This window comes from Tupaia chinensis, unplaced genomic scaffold, assembly GCF_000334495.1.
Source record: "Tupaia chinensis unplaced genomic scaffold, TupChi_1.0 Scaffold000152_1, whole genome shotgun sequence".
NCBI classification, from domain to species: Eukaryota; Metazoa; Chordata; class Mammalia; order Scandentia; family Tupaiidae; genus Tupaia; species Tupaia belangeri.
In genome coordinates this window covers 894,773-911,108 of record NW_006159623.1, presented here as the reverse complement: position 1 = coordinate 911,108, position 16,336 = coordinate 894,773, and the positions used below count along the sequence as shown (strand labels likewise).

The window sequence follows — 16,336 nt, the reverse complement described above, 5'->3', positions numbered from 1 at the left end:
CTGACAGCAGCGAAGGCTGGCCTGAAGCAGTGTCCATGTTCCTACTAGCTGCCCCTGGGGCACATCACCCTGCACTGGCAGTAGCTAATTACTCATAGGTACCAATGTGTGAATTAGTCACTGAGTTCTTTTTTTTTTTTTTTTTTTAAGAATTATTTAAGTGTTTGTTTACTTACATACTTACCAAGCAGAGAGAGAGGGAGAAGGGGGAAGTAAGAAAGCAAGCTGCCAGGTCTGGGACTAAAACCACAGTGGGCCAGTTTCAGAGTCCCTCACCTTTAACCACCACGCCACCTGCTGGGCCTGTGTAAATCAGTCACTAAATTCTTAACAAATTTGAAAAATACTGCTACTTCCTGAGATCCTAATGATTCTGTAGTTTAAGCACTATGAGAATTTGTTTAGAACCATTCTGCCTAGAATTTTTGCATTTTTTTAACTTTGTTTCCAAATGTGGTTAAAAAAAAAAAAAAAAAAGAATGTGTTGAGACTAGCACTCCAGAAACGAAGCTGTTGCAGGATCAGAAAACCTGTGAATAAAGTAGGGGCCTCTTCCTCAAGGTAAGCCCTTAGTTCTGTGTAATCTGTTAATGAGTAAGTGTCTGCTCGGAGGATGTCTATGCAAGGCCCAATGGAAGCAGGCACTGTGAAACCCAGAGTGCAGGAGAAAGCCACCATCCCTCGGTGCAAGTGGAGTCAGGAATGGCGCCAGGCCAAGCCCGGCAGGTACACTACCGCAGCGGAGGTGTGACCTTTCCACCGAACTCTGATTCTGCAGGAAGAGACACTTACTTACCTCCTTCTGTAGATTAGAAAGCTGAGATGAAAGGCTCTCAATTCTCATACGACTTTCCATCAGTTCTTCCCTTGCACTGTTGACAGTAGAAGTATTCATCTCTGAGGACAGTCTGGCATTCTCGAGCTAAAAGCAACAGCAAACCACACTGAGTCTTGTCTGGTAAATTAGAACTAACAAATGAGGAAGGATGATTCACTCAAGGCATTTCAAACCTAAGCCCTGCTGGTAACTGGTTGATGAAACACAGGAAAAGCATCATGAAGTTTGCTGACGTGGTTTGAGTTACCTTAAGTCCTTCTGACTTCTAGACTCACTTCCCAACATATGAGTTTTAATGATGCTAGGATACCTGGGGCTTCACCCAAAGCCCTGTACTTCAATACTTCATCCATCAGACCTTCAGGGCTAGGATGACGCTGCTGGTAAGGAGGACGGGCAGTGGCAACGTGCTGTGAAGATTTTGTAGGAAGACGGACATCGCATATCCTTAACCCAACAACCCCCATGCAGGACATAACGCATAAGCAGGCCATACTAATTCACAAGTTGTTCAAGCCAGAGAGAAACACATCCCTTCTGAAGTAAAACCAGCTCCTCAGAAAAAACCACGACTCGGTTCCTCCAAATGCCCACCACGGCCTGTTGAGTGCGAGTCTCAGCCACGTGCACTCCACGTTTCTTCCCTGGCTGCCGCTGAGGCCACGGCCTGTGACTGACCCTCACATCATCAGCACCTCTGCTGTCGAGCTCAGGGCCTTATGTGGACCAGGCGTTAGTCAACGGAAGGCACTATGTAGAAGATCTCTCACTTTTCCTAATCAATGACCGCTTCAAAAGAGGAATAAAAAGCAAGATGAAAGGTCTGCCATGCAAGCTAAAATTATTTTCAGTAACTCCATGACCCTAATTTTCTGCCACTTGTAACTCTTTTTAATCAAATCATAACATTTGACACAAGGGATAAAATCATTTACTGGAAAGCCTATACCAGTTGGTGTTTTATGGATTTCTATATGGTCTACTCCAAGTGAAAAGTCTCCATAATATTTTTAAATGAGTAATAGTGACAGAGAACAAAATGTCAGAGACTTTCCATCTGGCCCTTGTACAGAAAGCGCAGAGTGCTGGCTGTGATCCAGCCAGGTGAACCCTCTCTGTGTTGGCATGGGGGAAGTGAGGGGAACAGACCTGGCAAAGCAACCCTGCTCCAAGTTGTGCAGCTCAGACCAGTGTCTAATCTCCAGCCCACCTGAGCTAGAAGCCAGACCCATGGTGCCTGCAGGAGGAAGAAAAAAAAAGAATGTGTTGAGACTAGCACTCCAGAAACGAAGCTGTTGCAGGATCAGAAAACCTGTGAATAAAGTAGGGGCCTCTTCCTCAAGGTAAGCCCTTAGTTCTGTGTAATCTGTTAATGAGTAAGTGTCTGCTCGGAGGATGTCTATGCAAGGCCCAATGGAAGCAGGCACTGTGAAACCCAGAGTGCAGGAGAAAGCCACCATCCCTCGGTGCAAGTGGAGTCAGGAATGGCGCCAGGCCAAGCCCGGCAGGTACACTACCGCAGCGGAGGTGTGACCTTTCCACCGAACTCTGATTCTGCAGGAAGAGACACTTACTTACCTCCTTCTGTAGATTAGAAAGCTGAGATGAAAGGCTCTCAATTCTCATACGACTTTCCATCAGTTCTTCCCTTGCACTGTTGACAGTAGAAGTATTCATCTCTGAGGACAGTCTGGCATTCTCGAGCTAAAAGCAACAGCAAACCACACTGAGTCTTGTCTGGTAAATTAGAACTAACAAATGAGGAAGGATGATTCACTCAAGGCATTTCAAACCTAAGCCCTGCTGGTAACTGGTTGATGAAACACAGGAAAAGCATCATGAAGTTTGCTGACGTGGTTTGAGTTACCTTAAGTCCTTCTGACTTCTAGACTCACTTCCCAACATATGAGTTTTAATGATGCTAGGATACCTGGGGCTTCACCCAAAGCCCTGTACTTCAATACTTCATCCATCAGACCTTCAGGGCTAGGATGACGCTGCTGGTAAGGAGGACGGGCAGTGGCAACGTGCTGTGAAGATTTTGTAGGAAGACGGACATCGCATATCCTTAACCCAACAACCCCCATGCAGGACATAACGCATAAGCAGGCCATACTAATTCACAAGTTGTTCAAGCCAGAGAGAAACACATCCCTTCTGAAGTAAAACCAGCTCCTCAGAAAAAACCACGACTCGGTTCCTCCAAATGCCCACCACGGCCTGTTGAGTGCGAGTCTCAGCCACGTGCACTCCACGTTTCTTCCCTGGCTGCCGCTGAGGCCACAGCGTGCGTCTGCACATAAAAAGCAAGATGAAAGGTCTGCCATGCAAGCTAAAAATATTTTCAGTAACTCCATGACCCTAATTTTCTGCCACTTGTAACTCTTTTTAATCAAATCATAACATTTGACACAAGGGATAAAATCATTTACTGGAAAGCCTATACCAGTTGGTGTTTTATGGATTTCTATATGGTCTACTCCAAGTGAAAAGTCTCCATAATATTTTTAAATGAGTAATAGTGACAGAGAACAAAATGTCAGAGACTTTCCATCTGGCCCTTGTACAGAAAGCGCAGAGTGCTGGCCGTGATCTCCGGACAGTGACGTGCAGTCCGGACTACAGGCAGCCCAGCAGGTGCTGACTACTAACTGGGTGTGAGCACAGCACATAATACCACGCCGGTACCAAGCTTGCTGTTACTGGAAAAGTATTTCAGATGCCTTGTGTTTAACTGCTCTGACATGACATGAATAGGAAAAAAGATAAACCCTCGCCTCTAATAAAATCAGAAAAACATTCATTTTTTCCAATAAATTCTAGTAACATTTAACCATAGAAATTGAAATTTTTAAAAAACAGGTCCATTTGGGGGCAAGCAGGTGGCAGAGGAATTAAGATGCTAGATCTCCAAATGCCAACCATGGTTCAAGTCCTGGATCTGGCAGCTTGAAATTCACAATAACAACAAAAATAATGAATAAAAGTGGAAAAAAAAAAAAAAAGGTACTGGAGCCAGCAGGTAGGTGGCAAATGGTTTAGGTGCTAGGTGCTCCCACATGTTTGACCACAGTTCAAGTCCTAGACCTGGTAGCTTTCTCTCTCTCTCTCTTTCTCTCTCTGGCTCTCTTTGATATCATTAAAATAAATAAATAAATAATTTGTTTAAAAAAGAAAGTCCATTTTCTGGGGCCTGACAATGGCACATTAGTAATACAACTGAGCCCACATGGGAAGGTCCTGGGTCTGCACCTGGGAGCCTCTCCACACGTACCAACTGCAAGTGCATGTGCCCAAGGGTGGGCCTGGAGAGCGGCAGGAAGACCCTGCTGGAGTACCGGAAGACGTGAATGTTCTTTTTATAGAAATCTATTTTCTATATTCATGGAGACTAAGAGAACTACTTAAGAAAACTGAAACAAGCCAATTATCATCACGTTCTTCACGATGACTGTAAAGTACTGATTTTTTTAATTCAACTTTTATTTATTACTATTATTTTTTTCGTTTGACCAGAGAGAGACACAAAGAGAGGAAGTGAGATTGCAAGCCACCAGGTCCGGGATTCAAACCATGTTTGGCCATGTGGGAGTCCAGTGCCCCCAACCACCATGCCACCCCTAAAGCGCTGATCTGCAGTGTTCAAACGCTGAGTACTCACTTTGGCGTGGTAAGTCTGCTCGAGCTCTTCCTTGTACAGCCGCACTTGGGCATCGTGCTGCTCTCTCATCTCGTGAAGGGCTTGAGCCAGCTTGTACTCGTACTCAATCTGACGCCCAGAATCCACCTCCACCAGGCGTGTTTCATGCTTCCTTCGGGTCTCATTAATCTCCTAGGAAAAGAAGAAAAGACATAAAACCAAGTTACTTCTTTTATTTTAATTTGTTATCATTATTCTTCAATTCTGACCAGAGAGAAACAGACAAGAGAAAGGAAGCCGCCAGGTCCAGCCGGGACTTGAACCATGGTCGGCCACATGGGGGTGGCATGGTGGTTGAGGCACCGGACTCCCAAAAGGTAATTTCCCTAACCACCACTTCAAAAGATGAATAAAAGCTACTGAAAGTAATTACTGAAAATAATTTCTGCTTGCATGGCAGACTGTTCATGATAAAACCAAGTTATTTATCATGGCTGCACAGTACAAGTCCAAGTGACATCAGGGCCACCTGAAGTTTGATGACGATCCTGTCTGTCCAACAGCAGGTGTAAGAATAGACACTTAGTTGAGATGACTGACATTTAACTACTGACAGAAACGGTAACATCACAAGCCCCAGGAAGTTACCTATTTCTTTTTGGAAGCACAACCATGTATTTTTCTGAAGGCATGGAATAGACTGGATGATGCCACAATGGATAACTAGACAGTAACCACACTGGATAGTAACTACACCACTTAGTAACGCTACATCATAAACACGGGGATGAGGAATCTGTGCCTATGACGACAAAGTTTTCATTTCAGGTTCTAGCTACGGAAATAGAACAGATCTGACCAGTCTTTAATGGCAATAATTAGAGAAGCCACAAGAGGGAGGCATAACCCACTGAAGCTGCTGTCTGCGAACCTCACTGCATGCATTTCTCTGTGCATTTCCTTGTCTTTCTCTTAACCACTGCAGAGGAAAATGCACTAGACAGAATCAGAATAAGCAAAAATACAGGGTTCAAATTACAGCTCTACTACCAACCTCCCAGCATTTGCATCAATTTCACAAAACAAATCACTTAAATCATGAAAATGTGTGAAGGAAAGGTGTAGTTCAACAGATACTGAGCACCTGATGGACAACTGCCCATTTTGCTTTTCTTGTTTTTCTCCTTCCTTTTTTTCCTCTACTTTAACTGTGCATTAATAAGGAAGTTAGGTATATTTGAAGAGAAGTATACCCTCAATTAAAAAAAGAATTAAGAATATTTTAAAATCTATTCGCAGAAAGCCCAAACTGGGCCAGCACTGTAAACTAGTAGTTAAGGGAGTCATGTTCCACGTGGCTGACTGTAGTTGAAATCCCAGTCCCAAAGGCTTGGAAAACGTGCTGCGTGTGGTCCTGAATTCTGAAAACAGGAAGAAATGGAGCAGGGATTGTGGTGTGACCACACCCCATGGTGGTGGTGGTGGTGGTGGTGGTGGTGAGGGGTGTTTTCTCATTCCCTGTTCCTTGCTGGAAAGCTGGCATGCCCAATAGGGGAGGAAAAATAAGATTTTTAAAAAATTATTTTACTGATGCCATTTTTCAATTATTATTTTAGGTAGAACCAGTGACCTTACCCAATAAATAAATAAATAAATAAATAAATATCCTATTCCTAGTTGTTCGTACATAATATCGAAAACAAATGATAGATCAGGTACGATTTTAACAAAATGTATATCTATCTCATAAAAAATATCTGCTTTTATAAAGCAATGCTTGTTAACAATGACATGACTGCACTCACTATAGTTTACAAAGAGCTTTCACACACAAATTAAGTGTTTATCCTCACCACAGCTTGAAGAAAAAAATGACTGCATCGGTATTTCATTCAGATAACTGACTCAAGAGCTGCTCAAGGTCTGTTTCTCTATCCTGTGCACCGAAAATACCTATTTAGTTTAAATACTGTTATAAAATGGATCAGTTATTTAAAAAGAGATTTCTATTAAATCTCTTGCTTTTCCTCTACAGAAATGTTAACTACAATGTTCCTATTTTTAAATCATTGTTAGTCACCATTTTCAAAACTGCATTACTTCTAAAATGATTAAATACTTAACTGCACCTTTGGCAACAGTTGGGCCCCACAGCTTTCATCAGAGCAGTTAAGGCTTGTTTGTAAACGATACTTGAATAGCTTGGTGGGCCATGTGGGACCCAGCCACCTTAACAACCACACCACAGGCTGGCTCCTAAACATGCATACAAGCCGTAAGCAGCCAAACCAAAGCCGGCCCAGGCGACTGCTGCCTCTGAGTAGTTCCGCCCCACTGCAATCCCCTTCCGCAACCGCCACGGCTGGTGTGTGACAGGCAGAGGGAAGTGATGGAATGTCACTTCTGCAATGAAGCTACCAAGGACAATGTGGCTTCTGTCCTGGTCTCCTTCTTTCTTTTCATTCACTCTTGGGGAAAGACATACTATGAGCAGGCCTGGGGAGGCCAGATGGCGAGAAGCTGACACCTCCCGCCAATAGCCTCATGAATGAACTCAGGGACGGTTCCTCCAGCTCATGTTGAAAACTTCAAAGTAACCTCAGAGCCAGATGGCGTGATAGTTAGGTGCTGGATTCCCACGTGTCTGACCATGGTTCGAGTCCAGACCTGGCAGCTTAAAAATCACACCAGGCACGTGTGCGTGCATACCCAAAATCTCAGAAGGGATGCAGTAGGGCTACCCTCTGGGGGATGACTTCTCACTGTCCCTATCTCCAGCAAGCACATGTACCTGATGGCAAAATAAAAAATAAATAATAAAAGCAACCTCATGCAAGACCCTGAAATAGAAATACCCACTGCAGCAGCTCTCAGATTCCTGACTTTCATAAATTGAGGTAAGTGTCCTGGTTTGAGGTTGCTCAATTTTAGAATAATTTAAGCAGCACTAAGCAACTAATACAAATGCTTAAAAACATGCTGATAGTAACTAACCATGACAACCCATAACCTATTAGAAAGAGTGAGATCGTATCTATATACCATAACAGCTCCAGGTCTTAGGTACAGTCCTTTAGCAGCAATGCCTTGAATAATTTGCCTACAAAATTTCATCTTTAAAGCCTATCTGATATTTGTGTGTGGGGGGGGCAAGTAAAATATATTATAAATAAAATATATTTATGCATATATTGTTATAACAAAAACCCTAGTACTCCCTCCATTCCTTAAAAAAATAAAGCTCTATTGGGGCCGGCAAGTGGCAACCGCTGGGCTCCCACATGGCTGACCACGGTTCAAGTCTCGGACCTGGTGGTTTGCTTTCTCACTTCCTCTCTCTCCCTCTCTCTGTGTCTCTCTGATCAAACTGGAAAATAATAATGATAATAATAATAAATTTTTTAAAAAATAAAGTTCTATGGTTACCTCTTCATACATGTTTTTGCGGAATTCCAAGTCCTCAGTGAGGCTCTGGCAACGATTCTCCAAATCCACTTTAAGTAAAGTTTCATCGGCTAACTGTTTTTTGGCAGCAGCTAAAGAGGCTTCCAACTATTAAGGGAAAAAGAATAATGATGAAAAATTACATGGCAATCATTTGAAAAGACATGAGTCGAGTATTACAATGCTCATACATTTATCAACGTCTGGCCACCTCCTTTTAACACTGATCACAGAACGTCCCACTCACAGGGCGCCAAATGAAACCACCTCTGGAACTGGTGACTGGCAACAGAACAGGACAGAGACTTCTAACTCACATTTCAAAGTTTAAACCAACTGATTTTAACTAATGATTTTTTTTTTCCTGTGTGGAAAGCAACAATATGATACCTCTTTTCCTGAACATTTTTTATGCAATAATGAAATGTTTTTGAGAGCAGGAAGAACCAGGTATGCACAAAGGAGGAAGAGGGGCAGCAGATGAATACAATGCAGACAGAGGGGTCAACAGGTGGCGGCTACCTCAAGACTTGCCTTCAGACAAGCCACCAAAAAGGAATTAAATAACAAAATTTTGTAAGTAAAAATAACAAAATCAATTTAAAAATCAGTGAGCCAACCCATCAAACCACGGTTTAAGACAAGATGGTGAAATTAACCTGCCAAATCCGACTTGAGAGCAGAGTTTCCCCTTACCTGGGCAATCTGGTCCTTCAGATCCTCCAACTCTCCCTCTAAGCTTTTCTTGTCACCAAGCGCAGTGGCCAGAGCTGCATCTTTAGAATTCAGCGCGGCTTCATATTCGCGAAGCTTGATCTGGGCTCCACTAAGATCGGACTCTTTCTTAGCATAACTGTAACACATTTCAAAGAGCGTAAGTTGTCATCAAATTATACCCCTGAGGTCTCCTCTCTCCCTGCTTAACACAGAAACAAGAGGAACAGTTTAAATACAGGCTTTCACATGTTACTAAAATTAGATGAGCAATTCAGGAGTTTTCGGTGGATAATAATGTTCTCTGTCAATGTCACATGATTACTAATAAAGAATTCTGTTAACAATCAACATACCAGAATCTGAGTATCTCTGAATGAGAACACAGGTCCTGCCTGTTCTATAAAGAAGCACGCTACTGGGGACCAACAGTTAGCGTAATGGCTATGTCGCTGGACTCTCATGTAGTCGACTGCGGTTTGCGTCCGGACCCGGTGGTTTAAAACTCATGCCGGGCGCGTGTGTGTGCGCCCAAGATCCCGAGGGGAGAATGGGGGAGAAGGGATTGCAGCGTGGCCATCCCCCCTAGGGGGTGATTTCTTGCTTTCTGTCTCTCTGTCTGTCTGGCAAACGCATGAGTCCTATAGCAAAAAAAAAAAAAAAAACTTTAAGAAATAAAATTAAAAAAGAAGCACGCTACTGCAAAGCATATGATGAATAAAGATGTACAGGAGACAGAATTCAAACTATAAAATAAGACTAAATAAATGAGAATGAAATGTTATTTTAAGAAGTAATTTTGTAACTTCAGAGACATAATGGTTATCTTGCTGGACTCCCACGAAGTTGACTGTGGTTCAAGGCCCAGACCGGGAGGCTTGGAATTCATGCCAGGAACATGTTCGTGTGTGCCCAAAAATCCCAAGAGAAGGGATTGCGACATGGCCATCTCCCCTCGGGGGTGATTTCTCGCTCTCTGTCTCTCCAGCGAATGCATGCTCCCTAAACCCAAAATCTCTCTAAAAAATTTTATAACTTCGTACAACATACAGAAACTCCCTTGATAGTAATAAAAACTGACCTCAAATTTGCAATTGCTTTCTGTTTCTTTCTGAAGAGGTGATTTCAAGATTTCCTGGGTCCCCATTATTTGTGAAAAATCAATTATTTCAGCGTGAGGTTCAAATTGAGGCCTCTTTTATGCTACCATTTTTTTTAATTAAATGGGGTTCTACATTATAAAATTAAAGTTCCTTTGGACATATTTTGGCCAGTAGTTATTTTTAAAAGATGGTAATCTTTCCATCCAAGATTCTGCTATCATTATAGTTACAGAGGAAACTTTTTTTAAGAGGTTTTTGCTATAGTGCGTTTGCGCTTGCCAGACAGACAGAGACAGACAGAAAGTGAGAAATCACCCCCCAGGGGGAATAGGCACGCTGCAATCCCTTCTCCTCCATTCTCCTCTCAGGATCTTGGGCATGCACGACACGCACCCGGCGTGAGTTTAAGCCACCAGGTCCGGGACTCGAACTGCGGTCCACTACATGGGAGTCCAGCGACATAACCATTACACTAACTGCTGGCTCCGGCCAGTGCTTTTAAAAAGCTTGCTGAGTTTATGTGCGGAGCTGCTGTGGCTGAAAAGAAGGTGTGGCAGTCAGTTTCCTATCACTCTACATCCCAACAGTGTTAGGTATTTTCTGAAAAAAGGTTGAGAAGACCAAGAGACCACTAAGAAATATCCGAGTTCCTTGGTACCTCATGGTCACGCAGCCCCTCAGGATCTAAGTCTGAAAGTCCCCCAGCCTGGACCCGCACTCTCCCCAGTGTGTGCCATCTACTCGGATTCCTAACTCCATCAGATTCCTATCGCTACCACTCACAGCTAAGGCTAAGGGCGGCCCTCCTCGGTGAAGCTCTCCTGCTTTACCTCTTCCGACAGAAAGGCATTTACTCTTCTTGATTTTCCCTGGGCTCCGTAGCACTTTGTGTATCGTTATTCTACTATGGTACATAAAAGTATCTTTTTCTAAGATTTTGGATTTTATGTCTGTCTCCTGTATTAGACTGTGAACAAAATGAGCTTATCTTCATACCCTCGATGTTTGGCAATGTCTGGTTTAGTGTAGATGCTCAATACAATCTGTTTAAAAATATGAGAGAAAAGAAGCAAACCGCACCTTGCAAGCTAAAAACAAAGGTTAGAGCAGAAGTTTTACACTGGGGTCAGCAGGTGGCGAGTTGGTTAAGGCACTAGACTCCCACGTGGCTGGCTGCAGTTCAAGTCCCAGAACAGGCAGCTTGCTTTTTCACTTTCTCTCTCTCTCTGGTGAGTCTATGTGCACTATAGTCGGCCACGTGGGAGTCCGGTGCCCTTAACCACATCACTTGCTGGCCCAGCGGAGGGCATTCTGAGTTTTTCCTTCCTGATGCTGGACTCCCAGTACTTCTCTACGGCTCAAGGAAAGACGCTAGCCCATGTCCCCACACTGACACATGTAGGTCTGGGCACATAAAAGCTCATCTTGCCAAAGCCGTAAGGAAAATGACGGAAAGGGACTTGGGGGCCGGTGATGAAGGCTCAAGACAGTTCTTGTAGCTGTTTTTAATCCTAAGCCCTCCAGCACACAACAAAATGCTCTGTGTTCATACATGTCTCCTCTCCCTCTTCTAGCCCACGGCAGTAACAGTGAAGAAGTCGGTGCTTCATAAAGTGGGCGAGAGTCAACTACAACCTTTGCGCCTTGCGCATGCTCCTTCACACTGATCACGCAGGGCCCTGTGCATAGGCCCAAGGCAGGGTTTCTACACTACACAGAAAACGTGTAGATAACGATTACGGAAAATGTTCAAAGAAATTCCTAGACACCCCCACCAAAAAAAAAAACAAACGTTTTGCTTTTTCATCCTATATAAAATATCATGCCTTTTCTGAGAAGAAAAAACTGTGCACTTCAAGAACCTCTAAAAAGTCACGTTCCTGGATGTCTTCTCTACCCCCTCTCCACAGGCTGGATGAATTACGAGAAACGCTTCACCCCATTCTCCATCAGTAAGACCAGGAATCAGTGAGTTTTGTGTGCCACAGGAACTGTCACTGCCAAGGACACGTGGGGGCCAAGGGACCATCTTGAACAGAATCCTATTGTAGTTTCCTAACCATATTATCATTCATTTATTAAATATGGCATGGGACGTCCGAGTGTACTGAGCAGTGCACGGTCGAAGTGTAGAAACCTGCGGGACCGACTAAGACAGACACACACAGAGGCACATGCACAGACACACACACAGAGACACGTACACAGACACACACACACACACACAGACGCACACAGAGACACACACAGAGACACGTGCAGACACACACACAGACACGTGCACAGACACACACACAGACACACAGACGCACACAAGAGACACGTGCAGACACAGAGATACACAGACACACACACACAGAGACACGTGCACAGACACACACACACACAGACACGCACACACATACACAAGGACACACATGCACAGATGCAAAGACACACAGATACATACACACAGACACACACACACACACAGAGACATGCACATGCATGGACACAGACACATACACGCACACGTATGCGCACACTTGCTGCAGCCATCATCTAAGTCCAGAGTGACACCTGCCAGTGCCCGGGATCTGAGAACCATTTAGACAGGAACCCGAAGCTATCTGCCGCCATCCCTGAAGGTGTCAGTACACTGTGTTCTTGACTTCCCAGTGGAATCTGTTGCGTGTTATCGACCTGCCTGACTAAACCATCCCCACCTCCAAATCAGGAAACAGTCCTGTGTTTTCATTTATCTTCAACATACACATCGATCCAATGTTAAAATATACACACTCCTGAAAATAAGTCATAAAACATGTGCACTTGCTCTAAATGTTTCACAGAAGAACACTCCACGTGAAGTCAGGAAGCTGTTCTTCTACAAAATGTAGCTGGCACTCTGTCCTAATTAAGAACTTGCTCCCTTGGGACCGCAGGTGGTGTGGAGATTAGGACAGCTGGGTACCACATAGCCAGCTCTGCAGCTGAGTCCCAGACACGTGGCTTGCAAATGACACTGGGCACGCGTGTGAATGTGCCCCGAATCCATGTGGCCATTCCTTCTGGGGAGTGATTTCTCACTTCCCGCCCCTCCCCATCTCCCCAGTAAGCACACATGCCCTATTGCAAAAACTGAAAATAAATAGAGGTTCCTCCCTTAATAAACAGTTTTTTATCTCAGTCTTGAATTTCACCCGTCACACACCCGTCACATCAAGAACCAGGTCTAATCAAGTATCTGACCATTTTTAAAAAGGCTGGGAAGGATACATTTACATTCCTGTGATGTCCTAAGGCCGTGACTCAGGAAGAGCAAACCTCATTTTAGTGATTCACTCTGGTTTTACTTTCCCAGCAGAACTGAGAACCATTAACTGCCCGGGATATGTGCCTACCCTCCTCTCCTGAGGCCTCCAAGACTAACCCAAACACAACTGCTCACTTGCCACTTTCGGAATGAGCTCCTGACCACCTCCTACCCTCAGCGATGCCAGACACTCACTGCTCTCACCATCCCGGCTCTCGGTCCTACCACTTCGCCCGAACTTGCTTCAGGATCATTTCAAACCTGGCCTCCGCACTGAGCCGGGCGCTAAGACGTATGTGCGTGTGAACCTGCTTGGACTCTGCACTTTGGATGGCTGTCTCCCACTCTCTGGATGTCCCTTATCTGTCTAGGTGTCCCTACCTCAGACTGGTCCTACCGATAAGAACCCGGAGACCAGAGGATGTGCTGGGAAATGAACGCTCAGCGAGCGTGGGGAAGCGCACCACTGCAGGCAATGCCGGCACCGCAGGTCCCCTCCGACGTCCGACCACAGCCGCCGTGCGGGAAGTCACTGGAGACGCCGTAAGTACAGTGACTACTTGAAGTCGGCTGTAGGGAGCATAAAGTAACAGGGAACCCTTGAAAAATAAGACTGGCCACTTAAGCAACGGACAAGGTACTCGTATGACACATAAGTCGGTAAGTAAATTCACACGGACAAACACTTGGAACATAACCGGAAACTCACCCCAGAGGAGGTTTAACTAGTGAGGTGCTGGCAAATGACTGCCCTTCTTTATTTCTTTTTTTTGGGGGGGGAGATGATTTTGCTATAGGGTGCTGTACACTCCCGAGAAAGACAGAAACAGAGACAGAAAGCAAGAAACTCCCCCCAGGGGGGATGGCCACGCCACATTCCCTTCTCCTCCATTCTCCTCTCGCATGCACACGCGCCCGGCGTGAGTTTAAGCCACAGAATCCAGGACTCGAACCGCGGTCAACTACATGGGAGTCCAGCGACATAGCCATTATGCCAACTGCTGGTCCCAAATGACTGCCATTCTGTTGGGTCACAGAAGAAGTCAATTTTGCATAGAAAACACATCATGGGGACCAGCAGATGGCTAATGGATATGTCGCTGGACTCCCATTAGTCAGCCACATTTGAGTTCCGGACCCAGCTGCTCACGCTGGGCGCATGTACGTGCATGCCCAAAATCCCAAGAAGAGGCTGGAGAAGGGTGGGACCAGCAGTTAGCATAATGGCTATGTCGCTGGACTCCCACGTAGTCAACTGCGGTTCGAGTCCCGGAACCGGTGGCTTGAACTCATGCTGGGCGCGTGTGCATGCGTGCCCAAGATCCCTAAAGGAGAATGGAAGAGAAGTGATTGTGGCATGGCCATCCCCTCTGGGGGATGATTTCTTGCCTTCTGTCTCTCTGGCGAGTGCACACACCCTATAGCAAAAACCTCTCTAAAAAATAAATAAATAAATAAATAATGAGAGAGACTGGAGAAGGGACTTCGGTATGGCCACTCCCCGCCCAAGGGGGGAGTGGGGGGATGGTGATTTCTCACTTTCTCTCTCTCTGTCTCCCGTGAGCATATGCACCCTATAGCAAACATCTCTCAGAAAAACGAAAAATATGTCATGAGCTTTCCAACAACTCAATATTACATCTCTGCCTCTCTGGTGAGCACGTGTGCCCTATATCAAGTTTTAAAAAATAATAATAAAATTAAATGAATAAATGAATTTTTAAAGAATTATTTAACTTTACATATTTATTTATTTATCTTAATTTGACCAGAGGGAGAGAAGGTGAGAAAAGCAAGCCACCAGGTCCAGGACTCGAATCACTGTCAGCCACATGGGTGTTCAGCGCCCCTAACGACCATGCCACCTGCCACCTCCAAATAAATAATTTTTTAAAAGTCTGCCTTAATTAGTAGGACAAAACAACAGTTTGCCAAAATAGAAAACAGGGAACCAGCAGTTACCATAATGGCTATGTCGCTGGACTCCCATGTAGTCGACAGCGGTTCGCGTCCCGGACCCGGTGGCTTAAAACTCACGCCGGGCGTGTGTGTGTGTGTGTGTGTGCCCAAGATCCCGAGAGGAGAATGGAGGAGAAGGGATTGCGGCGTGACCATCCCCCTGGGGGGTGATTTCTCGCTTTCTGTCTCTCTGTCTCTCTCTCTCTCTGGCGAGCGCACGCACCCTATAGTGAAAATCTCTCCAAAAAAAAAAAAGAAATAGAAAACAGACTATTCTCAAATACTCAGCTTTGATTTACACTCTATAACAAAATACTTTATCAACTCTTGGGTCACTCAGATCACTTGCTAGCATTTTAAAAAAATAATTATTTGATTTCATTTTATTTATTAATATTACTTTTTTTTGAGAGGTTTTCGCTATAGGGCGCGTGCGCTCACCAGACAGAGAGAGACATAGAGACAGAAAGCGAGAAATCACCCCCCAGGGGGGATGGTCACGCCACAATCCCTTCTCCTCCATTCTCCTCTCAGGGTCTTGGGCATGCACGCACACACGCCCGGCGTGGGATTTAAGCCACTGGGTTCAGGACGCGAACCACGGTCGACTACCTGGGAGTCCAGCGACATAGCCATTACGCTAACTGCTGGTTCCCTAATATTATTTTTAATTTGACCAAAGAGAGACACAGAAAGAGAGATAATGAAAAAGCACGTCACCAGGTCTGGGACTTGAACCTCAGTCAGCCATGTGGGAGTCCAGCACCTCAACCACCACACCACACCACCTGCCAGCCCGAGTTGTTGGCATTTTTGAGTGGGTATTGTAGATTGTCGGTTTCCTCTTATGTAAAAGAATACAGTCAACAAATACACAGATCGAAGATTTTCTCTGACTGACCTACCGTAATCTCCTAGATGTAGGTGCAATTATGAAGGTGAGGGAAAGAAAAACAAAGAACTCACTCACTGATACCCTTCCTCAGCCTATGTCCAGCTATCTTTCTTTCTTTTATTTTTAATTGCATTTATTATTATTTTTCAATATGCTGTAGGACATGTACACTCACCAGAGAGAGAGAGAAACTGAGAAAGCAAGCTGCCAGGTCCAGGACTGGGGCCATGGCTGACTATGTGGGAGTCCAGCACCTTAAATGCCATGCCATCTTGGAGCCAGCAGTTAGCGTAATAGCTATGTTGCTGGACTCCCACGTAGTCGACTGCAGTTCGAGGCCCGGACCCAGTGGCTTAAACTCACGTCAGACTCGTGTGCATTCGTGACCAAGATCCTGAGAGGAGAATGGAGGAGAAGGGATTGCGGTGTGCCCATCCCCCCTGGGGGG

General features: G+C 44.9%; 1 protein-coding gene across 1 annotated transcript in view; it reads right to left on the bottom strand.

The window, feature by feature from the left end:
• Nucleotides 1-16,336, bottom strand: part of LMNB1 (lamin B1) — an 88,854-nt gene that overhangs the window by 22,919 nt on the left and 49,599 nt on the right. The window contains exons 6-9 of the mRNA XM_014586635.2: nt 8,619-8,775; nt 7,905-8,030; nt 4,500-4,670; nt 2,417-2,542 (exon numbers count right to left, since the gene is read on the bottom strand). Of these exons, the coding sequence (XP_014442121.2) occupies nt 2,417-2,542; nt 4,500-4,670; nt 7,905-8,030; nt 8,619-8,775 (580 nt within the window). The remainder of the gene's footprint in view (nt 1-2,416; nt 2,543-4,499; nt 4,671-7,904; nt 8,031-8,618; nt 8,776-16,336) is intronic.